Genomic DNA, 15,006 nt, shown 5'->3' with positions numbered 1-15,006 from the left:
TCTCTCTCTCTCTCTCTCTGTGACTATTATGAATAAATAAATAAAATATTAAAAAAGAAAAGTGTATATACAGTATGTGTTATTTATCAGAGCGATAGCTTTCAAGATTCTCCAGATAAAATGTTAGCTTGACCACAAAAGTTACTGCAAAAATTACATATAGGTTTATAAACTGTGGACTCTGAAGTATGGAGCATCTTCTCATTTCTAAAATGTTATAAATTTGTAAAGTGAGATAAAAAAATTAAATAAGTTGATTAAGATAGCTTGTCCACAATGAATACATCTGGTGATTCACTTTTCCAAATCCTAGAAAAAGCAGATACTTGCATGTTGCTCACTTGCCAGGAAATACTGTATACACTGTAGATGTACAGACAGTCCCCAACTTAATGATGATTTGACTTAATGATTTTTCAACTCTATCATAGTGCAAAAGTGATACACATGCAGTAGAAACCATGCTTCAAATTTTGATGTGGATCTTTTTCTGGGCTAGTGATAGCTGGTACAGTCGTCTCTCCTGGTGGTGGGCAGGGACAGTGAACCTCAGCTCCAGGTCAGCCAGGCGATCATGAGAGCCAACAGCTGATACATTTACAACCATCCTGTACCAGCACAGTCATTCTGTGTTTCACCTGCAGTACTGTATTCAACAAATTCATGAGGTATTCAACTCTTTATTATAAAGTAGGCTTTGTGTGAGATGATTTTTGCCCAACTGTTCGCTAATGCTAAGTGCTGGAAAGTTGCTAATTAGGAGAGGCTAAGGTATGATGTTTGATCTGGTCTGATGTAGTAAGGAAATTTCATCTTATATTTTCAATGTACAGTGGCTTTCTTGGGACAAAATCCTATTGTAAGTACAAGTAGATCTATATATTCATACATCCTCTCAAGAACATTAGGAGTTTGATTTATTACATTCATTTAAATTATGATGCACAGTGAGGAGTGCCTGGCTGGCTCAATCAGTAGAACCTCCTCTTGGGGTTGTGAGTTTTAGCCCCATGTTGGGTGTACAGATGACTTAAAATCCTCAAAAAAAAAAAAGCTAGGGGGAAAATGAACTATGATGCACAGAGGTTGAATAATTTTTTATATTTCAAATGACTATTAATTGAGAAGCCATGCTTGGGATCCAAGCCAATATCTGAATCCATGCTGAGTGGTTCCTAAACTGATCTTCTAAACTATATTTAAATCAAATTTAAGTTAATTCAATACAATTGCTTATTGTTGCCATTGGTCCGAATTCATTGTTTGGGGTTTCCCAGTAAAGTATCCAAGAGATACACACAGAGTGGATGTGAAGGGATACTGGAGCAATAAGAGCCAGGACAGCCACCAGGGGAAGAGAGCCATCTGAGGGGAAGGCACAGTATTGGGTGTAGAGCTTGGGATCCAGGATGAAGTACATATCAGCTCTACTACCATTTACTAATGAGGAATCATTAGTCCTAAGCTAACTTATCTGAACCTCCTGTTTCCATGTCTAGAAAAATAAAACAGTAATGCAATCTACATTATAGTATTGTTATGAGAATTAAATAAGATAATGCTTAAAAAACAATAAAATTGGGCAGCCCAGGTGGCTGAGTGGTTTAGCACCGCCTTCCGCCCAGGGCGTGATCCTTGAGACCCGGAATCAAGTTCCACATGGGGCTCCCTGCATGAAGTCTCTTCTCCCTCTGCCTGTGCATCTGCCAGTCTCTCTCTGTGTGTGTCTCTCATGATTAAATAAATAAAATCTTAAAAAAATAAAATCTGGTTAATTAGCACAGTCTGATGAGCTACAATATTATTGTTAGGATCGGATGATTGTCCTTATGTTGCCCCAAGGAAAATGAGTGGTGTCTTGCAGGGCTTCGGACGTGTGTGATGTATGAAGTCTTGAAGAGTCTCTTCAGTGTGCCTTTTCTCACACATGAGGGCCTTGGAGGTTGTCTGTGATCTCCGGGATTTCTTAGTCTGTTTTCACTTCACCCAAGCAATCAGCTGCCCCCAAAGGTCCATGCAAGCCTTCTCTAGGTTAATTTCTTCCTTGAAATCTACACATTAGCTGGATGGGAGCCCCCCCGTGGAGAACTTACTCCTTCTCTCATGACTGCCATCTCACAGCAGAATCAGAGATCAAGGGTTGACAGTTCCATGTCTGTGGGCTCCCTTCAGCCTGCAGCTCTATATTGGTGGCAAGCCCATGTTATAAAATATTTCATTTGAAGGATGCCTGGGTGCTCAGTTGTTAAGCATCTGCCTCTGGCTCAGGGCATGATTCCGGGGTCGAATCATGCATGGGTTCCCCGCAGGGAGCTTGCTTCTCCCTCTGCCTAGTCTGTGTGTGTGTGTGTGTGTGTGTGTGTGTGTGTGTGTCATGAATAAATAAATAAAATCTTTAGAAAAAATAAAATATTTCACTTGAATCTGTTCTTCCATAGGAACAGTGCTGCAAATCTGTTCACTTGCATTTGAAGTTTCGGAAGGGTTTGCCTTTTCTGCTAACTACTAACACCTTTCTCCTAAGTTTGGCAACTTCTCTGTACAAGCCTGTCCCATGATGACATCATTTGTCAACCTTAACACACACGTCCACTTGGAGCTTATTCTATGTTCTATAAGTGATAAGAAAGGCTTTATATGTTAATATGTGTGTGTACACGGTAGGGAGTATTGCTATACTTCCTTCACCACTGTGGAGTGTGAGGACTTGAGAAGTTATGTAATGCTCGAAAATTATGCAGCTAGCCTGGGAAGGAGTCAAGACTCAAGGTTTAATTCATTGAGATTATAGGGGAAGATGATGAAGCTTGAGATTGTAAGGGATGATTTTAAATGTCGTTTGGATCTTGTTAATCCATATTTGAATTTTTATAGTGTAAAGATAATTTTGGAGCGTGACGTTGACTCTGTCGGTTGAGCTTCTGACTCCTGATTTCAGCTCAGGTCATGATCTCAGAGTCGTGAGATCGAGCCCCCATTGACTCCATGGTCAGCATGAGCACAGAATCTACTTGAGATTCTCTCTCTCCCTTTCCATTTGCTCCTTTTCCCACTCTCTCATGATAAATAAATAAATAAATAAATAAATAAATAAATAAATAAAATCTTGTAAAAAGAGATTATTTCAGTCTTGCAGGTTTTTTGTTTGTTTTGCTTGTTTGTTTACATCTAATGAGAGTCCAGCATTTAGTGAACAGGATGAAATCACCACTAGATTAATTAGAGAATCATCCATGGCTTTTTGTTCCTATCCTTAGAAAAGCAAGATGATGATCTTTAAGTATCAGTAAATTTCCTTCTGATGGAAATTTTAACATTTATACCCCAGCCTAATCTCAGTATTTTGGAAAAACTTTGAAATATCTATTTCTGTCCTCAAAGAACTGAAAGTAGGTAAAGCTGTCCCACCACTTTTGTAAGGATTACACTTCTCATTAAAAATGTGTAGGGATGGGCAGCCTTAGTGGCTCAACGGTTTAGTGTCGCCTTCAGCCCAGGGCGTGATCCTGGAGGCCCAGGATTGAGTCCCACGTCAGGCTCTCTGCATGGAGCCTGATTCTCCCTCTGCCTATGTCTCTGCTTCTCTCTCTCTCTCTCTCTGTCTCTCATGAATAAATAAATAAAATCTTTAAAAAATGTGTAGGGAATATGGATGCTTACCTGTCTGCTGGAAGAGCAGGAAGGGCCAATTCTGAATACGGATCTGAATCAGAATCAAAGCTGTAGAATACTGCATAAATACTACTCTCAGGACATGGTCATAATAAGGCTCCAAGGTCTCTAAGGCAGGAGAAAATGGAAGAAAACATTAAAACATTAACATGGTTCAATTTTTGTACGTACCATGCATTCTTTCTGTGTCCTTAGAGGCATCACTAACCCCCTCCTTATTTGTAAAATAAAGATGATAAGATTACTTCTTTTATAATTCACAAACTTGTGTCTGTAAATAACAAACAAGGGAGGGTCTGTAAGACATCTCCATAAGAAGTTATCATTTTTAAGTCAATCAATGTAATTTTTATCTTGGGGAATTTCCCCTGAATATGACTGGGGGCTCATAACATATCCTGGGATAAGATCTCTGTGCAGTAGCAAATATTAACATTCAAATGAGTAAATGATCTCCAAAGGGGTTCAGCGTGTAGACTGGTCTCTCTACAATGGCAACATGTGGAGTCATACTGAGATTTCAATGGCTAATACATGGGGATGTGGAGAGAATTATAGAGACACAGAGCTCTCTGGGAATTTCCCCTGAGAGAACATTTCTAGCACCTCATCCCTTTCCCAGGTTGGAGGCAATTAAACAGCCTGTGGGAGCTGTGCTGGTTATTTCACTGAACACACACAGTTTTGTATTACTTGCTATTTCATGTGATATTTATCAGCTTATAATTAAGTATAATTTCCACATAATAGTATCCACAATCCCAGTGGTTATAAGATTTTGTCAAATTTATGTCCAGTAAGCACTATCACCTACAAAAATTCATACAAACCTCTTCTGACAAACCCATTTTTCCACCTGCTGCCCTGGCAACCAATAAATTGTTTCATCCCAATAAATTTGCCTTTTCAAGAGTGTGAACTTAACTATAATTATAGAATTAGTACTCTTTGAGTGTGTAAACTCAATTAGTATTGCTTTCTGTGTCAGAGTGGAATATTTTTCCTTCAGAGTAGTATTTCACTGTACAGTCATTACCAATTATTTATCTTATTCTCAGTTCAAGAACATTTGTGTTGGTTCTAGTGTTTGGTGATTTCAAATAAAGCTGATAAATATTTGCCTAAAGTTTTGTTTATTTGTTTTCAATGAAAAAATTCTTATTTTATTTTTTATTGAAGTATGGTTATTGCATAATATTAGTTTCAGACAAACAACATAGTGATTTGACAACTCTACAGTTAAGCTCTGATCACCACAAGTGTAGCTGCCATGTGTCACCATCAACCATATTACATTATCATTGACTCTACTCACTGCGCTGTAGCTTTCATCCTTGTGACTTATTCATTCTATAACTGGAAACCTGTATCTCCTACTATCCTTCACTCATTTTGCCCTAAAAAATTATTTCTCCGCATTTATGTGACCATTTCAGCTTTTTGTTTTGATGTATGCTCCCTGGTGGACTGTGCTTATTTCCAGGTTGTTACTCCAAGGTGATGGCTGGGTTTCTCACAGAGGGTAAAGTTGTCTCCTGTGATGGATGTGCTTCTCAGATGTTTTTCTTTGTGGCTGTTGCCAGTGTAGACTGTTTCCTGCTAGTTGTCATGCTTGTGATGGGCAGGCAGTGATGTGAAAGTTCTTACATTACACACCACTCTGACTGTTAATGCATGTGCTCAGACACTGGTAGGCTGCTGTCTGGGGCTTTGTTGAATCTGCCATCCACACTGGATTCACCTTCTGCCATTCCAATGTGATCCATCACTTTTCTGTGATATCCTCCCAACCCTGGATCTTTCCCACTCTGACATCTACCTAAATGAGATTGTGCTCTTTATCTTAGCAGCTTTCAATGTCTGTTTTGCTCTTATAGTTATCTTGACCTCCTATCTGTTCATCTTCATTGCCATCCTGAGGATACGTTCAGCTGAGGGAAGGAAGAAAGCCTTCTCCACCTGTGCCTCACACCTCACTGATGTAACCATCTTCTATGGAACTGTCATGTTCATGTTCAATTAGAGAGATTATAAAAGCTGCATAGTTAACCAGCTATCTATTGTTGTGTAGCAAAATATCACAATGCCTAATGCAACAGTTCTCACAGTTCTGTGGTTGATGGGGGTAGTTCCTTTGCTGCTTTCACATGGGCTCGTTCATGAGGTTGCATATTTTCCACACAGTCAGCTGGGCTGAAAGGTTCAAGATGGCCCTATTCACGTTTCTAACTGTTGATTCTGGTTAGTCTCTACCTCTTTTCCTCTTCCATCCTCCAGAGGATAGACCAGATTTCTCACTTAGCATTTTCAATGTGAAAGTAAAACTGAAGGATTTCTTGAAGTCTAGACTCTTAAGTCACACAACATTTTTTCTGTCACAAATACTAGCCAATGGAGTCAAAGGGCTGGCCCCAATGCAAGCATGAAGAAGGACCGCATCTCCTGAGGAAGACAGCTGCAAAGAATTTGTGCCCATAGTTAATCTACCACAATTAGAAATGAGGTTAACTGCTGTAACAAAGAAAGCTAAAGTACGATGGGTTAAGTACAACAGCAATTTATTCTCAAACAGTGGAAGGTAATGTAGCAAGGTGAAAATGAACTATCTGGACATGGTGTGTCTTGGTCATTCTGGGGCCAGGTTCAGTCCCCCTCATCTCTCTCTACCATCTCCTAGCATGTTGAAAGTCTATCTTTATCAAAACTATTCTATTTGGAGGAAAGGAAGAAGAGATGAGTTGAAAAAAGTGATGTAGTAACTATACACATTACTTCTTTTTTCCCAGATTTTTATTTAAATTCTAATTATTTACCGCACAGTACAATATTGGTTTCAGGAGTAGAATTTAATGACTCATCACTTACATATAACACCCAGTGTCATCACAACAAGTGCCCTCCTTAGTCCCCATTACCCATCTAGCCCACTCTCCACCCACCTCTCTCCATCAACCCTTAGTTTGTTCTCTATTACTGAGTCTCTTATGATTTATTTCCCTTTCTCCTTTCTTCTACCCCTTCCCATATATCTATCTAATCATCTGCTTTATTTCTTAAATTCCACATGAGTGAAATCATATAGTATTTGTCTTTCTCTGACTGACTTATTTCACTCATCATAATACACTCGAGCTCCATCCACATCATTGCAAATAGTAAGATTTCATTCTTTTTTATGGCTGAGTAGTATTCCACTGTACACATTAGTTCTGAGTACATTCCATTGGCCGGCATTCAGTCATAAGGCCATAAAACCAACCTGCAAAGCTAATTTCAAAATTTAATCCCTAGCTGAAACTTAATGTACATAGCTGAAATCCCAAAACTCTGGAAGAATACAACAATGATTTACCAAGGAAAATTAGTATTCCGCCACCCAACTTGTACCTGAAACTGAAAGGCTACACTTGTCTCCAAAACTGGGTCTCTAGTTTGTTTTTACCCTAGTAGAATACATTTCCCTAAGTTTCATATTGCATCTTTAAGATCTCCTTTCTTGATCATACCATTTAGAATGATTCTTATCTCATACACTCTTATGTTCTTCATAGACTTAAACAAATCTCTGAAATTATATATTTTTTAATTGCTTGCCTTTGTTTCTTCCAAATCATAGGTAGTGTTATATCCTTCTAAGTTGTCCAGATTATTTTTTACTGCTTCAAATAATGAGATGACATGAAATGATGATATGTTGGATGTGGAGTGTGAGAAATATGGTTTCCTAGCTCCCTAAGCAAGTAGAAGGATAAGATGATCACTATGTGAGGCATAAAAGGTGTGATAGTAGGAGGTTTGGGATGAGAAGAGACCAAGAGGCCATGAATTACACTGGAGTGTATAAAGCTTTATATGACTCTTGGATACCACAAGGAATGGTTTGGCACTGGAATTGAGATATAAATTTGGATTTTTCATTACATAGGTGATATTTAAGACATAAGAATGATAAATAGCTAAGAGAATATAGTTAGAAAGAAGAAAAGTGTTTCAAGGACAAAGAGTTGGAACTTTCACAATAAAAGGTCCGACAGATGAGTAACCAGCAAAGGTGAGTGGTGTCCTACAACCCAATCAATGAGAAATGCATCACGAGGGAATGGAAGTGTCAGAGCTGCTGGTAAGTTAAGTAATATCAAGTACTGACAATAGGCCATAGTGTTAGGAAGTTGGTAGGTGACTTTGAGTGCTTTGGTTGGATGGTGGGGATACAAATCTCATCAAATGTATATACTCTACAATCTAGTCCACGATTATGCTTTGCTTTACATAGTTTCTAAGATTTTCCCAACATGCATGATGAAGTAAATGTGTGTTGTCTTTTCTCAAAGCAGCTAGTGAGATAGGGCTTTGAGACTCACTTTGAGAGGAGAGAAGGAAAGAGGATAACAACATGATGGGGAGCCAAGGTTTTAAGAGATGAATGACAGATGTTTAGGCAGTAGATTATGGATCAAGAACCTGAGTGTCGTTATATCAAATTTCCACTTTGCAGGAATTTACCATCTGGGCTTCCCTTCTCCTCCATTTTGTCTGAGTACAAGATTATTGTGTAAGTGATTCTTTGGAAGAATGAAGGAGGAGGAGTGGTATATGTCATGTGGAGGAAAAGCAGTGTAGAGACAGGAAAAGAAGAGGCACAGAAGGAAGTGTGGTGCTTGAAGTGACAGACAAATGGGGCAAAGGCAGAGCTTTGGAACAGGAACTGAGAGACAAAAAGAAATCTTATATACACACACAATCCCTACCCAAAGATACCTCAGAACCATTTAGGAAAGTACTCTGCCTCCTGTAGCTGGTTGTTATTGAATTTACCAGTTAAAGGAAAGAAGGCTGGAGGATTTGGGGTCATGTGAGTTCCAAGTGAGAGTGAGATGGGCTCTTTGGAGAAAGAGCTGATTACTGGGTTGGGACAGGAATAGCACAAGAGGAGCCCCGAGCGTCTTGTGGTTCCAGGAAGGAAGAAGGAGCTCAGAAAACAAGAGGGTTGGGCATATCAAAAGGAAACCAGAGTAAGGGCACCTTGGGTGGATTAGCGGTTTAGCACCACCTTCAGCCCAGGGAGTGATCTTCAGAGCGTGATCCTGGAGACCTGGGATGGAGTCCCTTGTCGGGCTCCCTGCATGGAGCTTGCTTCCCCCTCTCCCTCTGTCTGTGTCTCTGCCTCTGTGTGTGTGTATGTGTGTGCCTCTCATGAATAAATAAATACAATCTTTTTTAAAATTCGAAGGAGGGAAACCAGAGTAAAATGGAAAGTGCTCCCAATAACCCAAGATGGAAGAATTTGAAAAACAAAGTAAATATTGTAGGACTACATTATACCTGAAGGTATAAAGCAGATGTATGTGAGTCTGTGCTGATATAAATATGAAGCTAAGTCAGTAAATAAATGGATCCTTCTTGTAGAAAAACCCTAAATAATATGTTTAGCCTTCCCCTAGGAGGTGGAGTGTAGTCCCTTCCACCATGAATGTGGCCTGAACTTAGTGACTTGTTTCTAAAATGTACAGCATAGAGGGGGAGAAGGCAGCATTACACTGAACCTGGCTTAGGTGATTAAGGTTAAGATCCCCAGTGACAGGTCAGGTTGGTAATATGTGTCCCCTAATGAGACATAATAAGGACAGCATTTCTCACTCTATCTAAACACCTGTGTAACCATGACCAACAAAATCAGACAAACCTAAATTGAAAGACCTTTTACAAAATACCTGAGCAGTACTCCTCAAAGCTACTAAGGAATGACTGAGACACTGTCACAGATCCGAGGAGACTAAGAAGACAGGAAACTATAGATAGAATTGGATCCTGGATGGGATCCTGTAAGAGCAAAATGACATTAGGTGAAAAATAATAATCTGAATTAATTCCTGAAGTTTCTAATGCTAGTTTTTTAGGTTAACTAGTGTATTATGATAAAGTAAGATGTTAACACTAGGGGAATTGGGTGAGAGGGATGTGGGACTTGTCTATAATATCTCAGCAAATATTTTGAAAATCTAAAATTGTTTTCAAGTTTAAAGATATATTTGAAGTAATTATTAAAAAATGATTCCAGGAGAGAAATTATTTTCACAGACCTCAGAGCAGATATTTGTGTAGTATCACACAGACCCCACCAATGTCAGCATGACCCTCTTAGGACATTCAAGCACATTTTTGAAATTTTGAGAAACTGAATACTTTTATTTATTTTTTCCTTTTTTAATAACTATTGTAAATATTTATGCACCCAGGTACATAATACAGTTAATAATAAAGATGAACTAGTTGATAGTAATACAATAATAGTAGAGAATTTTTAACACTCCACTTATGTCTTTTTTTTGTATTTTTTATTGGAGTTTGATTTGCCAACATATAGCATATCACCCAGTGCTCATCCCATCAAGTGCCCCCCTCAGTGCCCGTCACCCAGTCACCCCATCCCGCCACCCATCTCTCCTTCCACTACCCCTTATTTGCTTCCCAGAGTTAGGAGTCTCTCATGTTCTGTCACCCTCTCTGATATTTCCCGCTCATTTTCTCTCCTTTCCCCTTTAATCCTTTTCACTATTTTTTATATTCCCTGTACGAGTGAAACCATATGATTATCCTTCTCTGATTGACTTACTTCACTCAGCATAGTGAAAAGCCAAGACACCTGCACTCCAATGTTTCTAGCAGCAATGTCCACAATACCCAAACTGTGGAAGGAGCCTCGGTGTCCATCGAAAGATGAATGGATAAAGAAGCTGTGGTCTATATATACAATGGAATATTAGCCATTAGAAATGATGAATACCCACCATTTGCTTCAATGTGGATGGAACTGGAGGGTATTAGCTGAGTGAAGTAAGTCAATCAGGAAAGGACAATCATTATATGGTTTCACTCGTATGGAGAATGCTTTTAAAATCATAGAGATAGGGGTACCTGGGTGGCTCACTGGGTTAACCATCTGACTCTTGGTTTCAGTTCTGGTCATGATCTCGGATGGTGAGATTAAGCTCAGTGTAGGGCTCTGCCCTCAGTGAAGAATCCACTTGGAATTATTTATCTCTCCCTCTCTCCTTCTCCCTGTGCATAAATAAATAAATAAATAAATAAATAAATAAATAAATAAATCTTTTTAAAAATCAAAATCAAAATAAATAAAACAAAGTAAAATCATAGAGATAGGAAAAGAACACAGGTAAAAATTTACTTTGGGTAGCTTCATCATAAAATTGAGCTCATTTGAAAGTCAAATAAAATATGCAATGTTTGTATATTATATTAAAATATTGAAGTAGGGCGCAGCCCGGGTGGCTCAGCGGTTTAGCACCACCTTTGGTCCAGGGCGTGATCCTGGAGAGCCGGGATTGAGTCCCGCATTGGGCTCCCTGTGTGGAGCCTGCTTCTCCCTCTGCCTGTGAATCTGCCTCTCTCTCTCTCTCTCTCTTTCTCTCTCTCATGAATAAATAAATAAAATCTTTAAAAAATATTGAATTAGGTTATGTTTATTGTTGTAAAGTATTGTCATGCTTACATTTTCTGTGAATGTTTAGAGTTATTGGAGTTGATTCAGTAATCATTATTTATAAAGGACTTTTGCAAATTGAATCAAGAAACTTTTTGCAGTCTCATATTTTATGTTTTTATGACTTACTAAATAAGATGTATTTCATGTGTTATTTTTCATTTAATGAGAAATTCCTAAAAGAAAAGAATTAAGATGGCTTAATATGATTTATGTGATAGTTTGGTTTCCAAAAGTTATTTTATGAAAGAGGGAAATGCAAATAGTGAGTGAGAGAATATAGAAAGAAATCAGACACATCTCCCAAAATGTCCTCAAATTCTTTTAAAAGAATTACATAATGGGTAACCAACTATAATTATCAGTGGTTCAAATAAATTGACTTCTGGACTCAAAGCTTAATTAATTAATTTATTCATTAATTTAACAAATGTTTATTGAAAAATTAGTATGAACCAGGCTATAATTTATGTTTGGGGATAGAGTTGTTAATAAAGAAGACAAACTTACTGTTCTCCTGTAGTGTATGTGCTATGTAGATAGGTAAATGAATAAACAAGCTAACAAATAAATAGAAATAATTAAGTACTGATCAAAACTATGAAGAAAAAAGCAAGTTGGGAACAGTGTCCATAGAGGGTGGGAAGACTGTGATACAGTAACATTTAAGCAAAGATCTGAGGGAAATGAGAGAGATTTCTGAGCATTGGCAGCAGCAAGTACAAAGACCTGAGGCAGGAGTGAGCTTTGATTGTCTCTGAAAAGCAGGGAACTCAGTGTGAGTGATGTGGAGGGCGGGAGTAAGAAAACAGCCAGACATGGTGTAGCTCATCTGAAACCAAACTGTCCCTGAATGAGAAGCATTAGCCATCTCTATGCACTTATTTTTTCAAAAAATATTATCATTACTCAGTGCTCTTATTTTTTCACAAAATATAAGAAAGGATCATTATAAACAGAAAACTTGGAAAACTTCCTTATTATACAGGTCTACTTTTCTGTCTCAGGCCTTCTTGCTTTTGAAAATTGCCGTGTGACAAATCTGTTTCTAACAAACACTTACTAAAGACAGAATATTAATTCCTTTAAAATATTGTATGTTGTAGCTCAGAATAAAATGTGCTAACAAAAGGCATATATCTTTATTTAAAAACTTCTGTGATGGGGATCCCTGGGTGGCTCAGCGGTTTAGAGCCTGCCTTTGGCCCATAGCGGGATCCTGGAGTCCCTGGATTGAGTCCCGCTTCGGGCTCCTGGCATGGAGCCTGCTTCTCCCTCTGCCTGTATCTCTGCCTCTCTCTCTCTCTCTCTCTCTCTCTCTCTCTCTCTCTTTTTCTATCTATCTCTATCTCATGAATAAATAAATAAAATCTTAAAAAAAACTTCTGTGATATGTTGGGGCACCTGGATGGCTAAGTTGGTTAAGTGTCTGACTCAGGTCATGATCTCAGGATCATGAGATTGAGCCCCGAGCTGGGTGTGGAGTCTGCTTAAGATTCTTTCACTCTCCCCTTCTGCCTCTCTCTCTTTCTCTCTCTCAAAAAAATTATATCATGTATTACTACATTTTGGACTTTTCTCACCATTTTATTTTTTTTCTTTTTTTTTCTCACCATTTTAAAACAATTTTTTCTTATTCAAGTATAATTAACATTAGTTATATTTGTTCCAAGTGTAAAATATATTGGTTCAACAATTTTATACATTTCTCTGTGCTCATCAAGGTAATGTATTCTTAGTCCTCATTTTGGACTCTGAAAAATTTTCAACTATGGAAATAAATAATGTCAGATATAAATCAATATTCTAATATTTAAAATGGTTATTTTAACTTTTTTATTAAAAATTAGTCATACTACATTCAACTCCTTTAACAAACTCCCCACTGCTGTGTGTATGTGCACATATAAGATTCTTGCATATGTTTCTATTCACAGGTTTGTGTATGTCATGCTTTACATGGAGACTTGCATTGCCATATGGTAGAAAAATAATTAATATATAATTAATAAAGTTTACTACAAGCGGAGCCCCCAAATTCTTAAGGTTCTCCTTGCCTATCCTCCTTCAGATATCACATATTTGGACATATATTTTCCCTTCAAGATGATAGATTTTTGAACAAGAAATGGTATCACCTCAGTAATTTAGGTGCAGTGCATCATCAAAATGGTCATTGCATGTTGGATATCTGAGAACAATGACACAGGCCATCATGAATCCTATAATGTTAAGAGGTAAAGCCTGCAGACAATTTCACCTTCTCAACCACATTCTTGAATGCATTTTTAACCTCCTTGTTTCTCAAGCTATAGACTAGGGGATTCAGCATGGGGATGACCATAGAATAGAACACAGATATGATTTTGTCTGTGTCCATGGAATGGCTGGAGTTGGGCTGTAAGTACATGAAGATGACTGTCCCATAGAAGATGGACACTGCAGTGAGGTGGGAAGTGCAGGTGGATAGAGCCTTCTGATATCCGTCAGCTGAGTGCATCTTCAGGATGGTGATAAATATGAACAGATAGGAAATCAAGATAATGAGGAGAGCGAAAAAGATGTTGAAGCTTGCTACAACAACAAGAACCAGCTCACTGACATATCTATCAGAGCAAGAGAGAGCCATGACTACTGGCACATCACAGAAAAAGTGATGGACTAGATTGGACATGCAGAAAGAGAGACTGAATGTGTCATGAATGTGAATGGAGGCATTCAGAAAACCACAGAGGTAGGAGCCTATGGCCAAATGAGCGCATACACTTGTTGTCATGGTGGTGGTGTAATGGAGGGGTTTGCACACTGCTGTGTAGCGGTCATAAGCCATTGAAGCCAATAGGAAATTTTCCACAGTGGCTAAGGCTACAAAAAAGAACATTTGAGCAGCACATGCATTGTAGGAGATGACCTGATCTCTTATAAGTAATCCAGCCATGACTTTGGGAGTGACAGCTGTAGAGTAACCAAAGTCAACCAGAGACAGGTTACTGAGGAAAAAGTACATGGGAGTGTGGAGACGGGAGTCCAAGAGAATCAGCACCACCATGCCCAGGTTCCCAGCCAGAGTGATGAGGTAAATGAGGGTGAACAAGATAAAGAGGGGGATCTGGAGCTCCGGGGCATTGGTTAGTCCCAGCAGGATGAATTCAGTCACTTCTGTGCTGTTCTCCATCGACGCTGTTGGGAATCACAGGATGCCCTGTAGGGATGAGAAATAAACGAAGAAAAAGCAAACAAGCAATTGAAGTGAAATTGAAAGAGCTACATAAAAAGATGATAGATAGATAGATAGATAGATAGATAGATAGATAGATAGATAGATGTGCATGATTTCCTTATACAAATCATTCTTACTTCAAATCATTCAGAACTCAAGTGTGAGCTTGGCACAAAATTTAATCCATGAATTATCTATATAGTTTCACATTGCTGACACAAAGATCTCTGTGGATCATCTCCCATCTTCTAAATTTTGTAAATTTATAAGCTGAGGCACAGCAAAAGGAATGTCTTGACCAAGAAGGCAGGTCTGGAATCAAATATATCTCACATTTCAGTTCCATGATTCATTAAATGTTTACACTTGTATGTTGCTCTAGACAGAAACTACTCTAGACACTATGTGTATATACATTCATTTTTTTCAACAACTCTATGATAGACTGGTTATTACTCCCATTTAACTTATGAAGCATGGAGATTACGTCATGTATTTATGTTTTACGACATTATACTTCCAATGCCAAGTTTTATACCCAAGAGTGTTTCTTCAGTACACTTAATATTTTAAAAATTGAATTTGGCTCATTTCACAATTACTCAGTGTCTCC

At 38.3% G+C, this 15,006-nt stretch overlaps 1 protein-coding gene across 1 annotated transcript; it reads right to left on the bottom strand.

Moving 5' to 3' along the window:
• Positions 1-13,403: 13,403 nt before the first annotated feature.
• On the bottom strand, positions 13,404-14,348 carry LOC112930528 (olfactory receptor 5B2-like). The gene has a single exon (XM_026012874.2). The coding sequence runs from the start codon at positions 14,346-14,348 to the stop codon at positions 13,404-13,406; it is 945 nt and encodes a 314-aa protein (XP_025868659.2).
• Positions 14,349-15,006: the final 658 nt, after the last annotated feature.

This window comes from Vulpes vulpes, chromosome 5 (assembly GCF_048418805.1).
Source record: "Vulpes vulpes isolate BD-2025 chromosome 5, VulVul3, whole genome shotgun sequence".
NCBI lineage: Eukaryota > Metazoa > Chordata > Mammalia > Carnivora > Canidae > Vulpes > Vulpes vulpes.
Note: the sequence above shows the minus strand (reverse complement) of the source record. Positions and strands in the feature narration are given on the sequence as shown.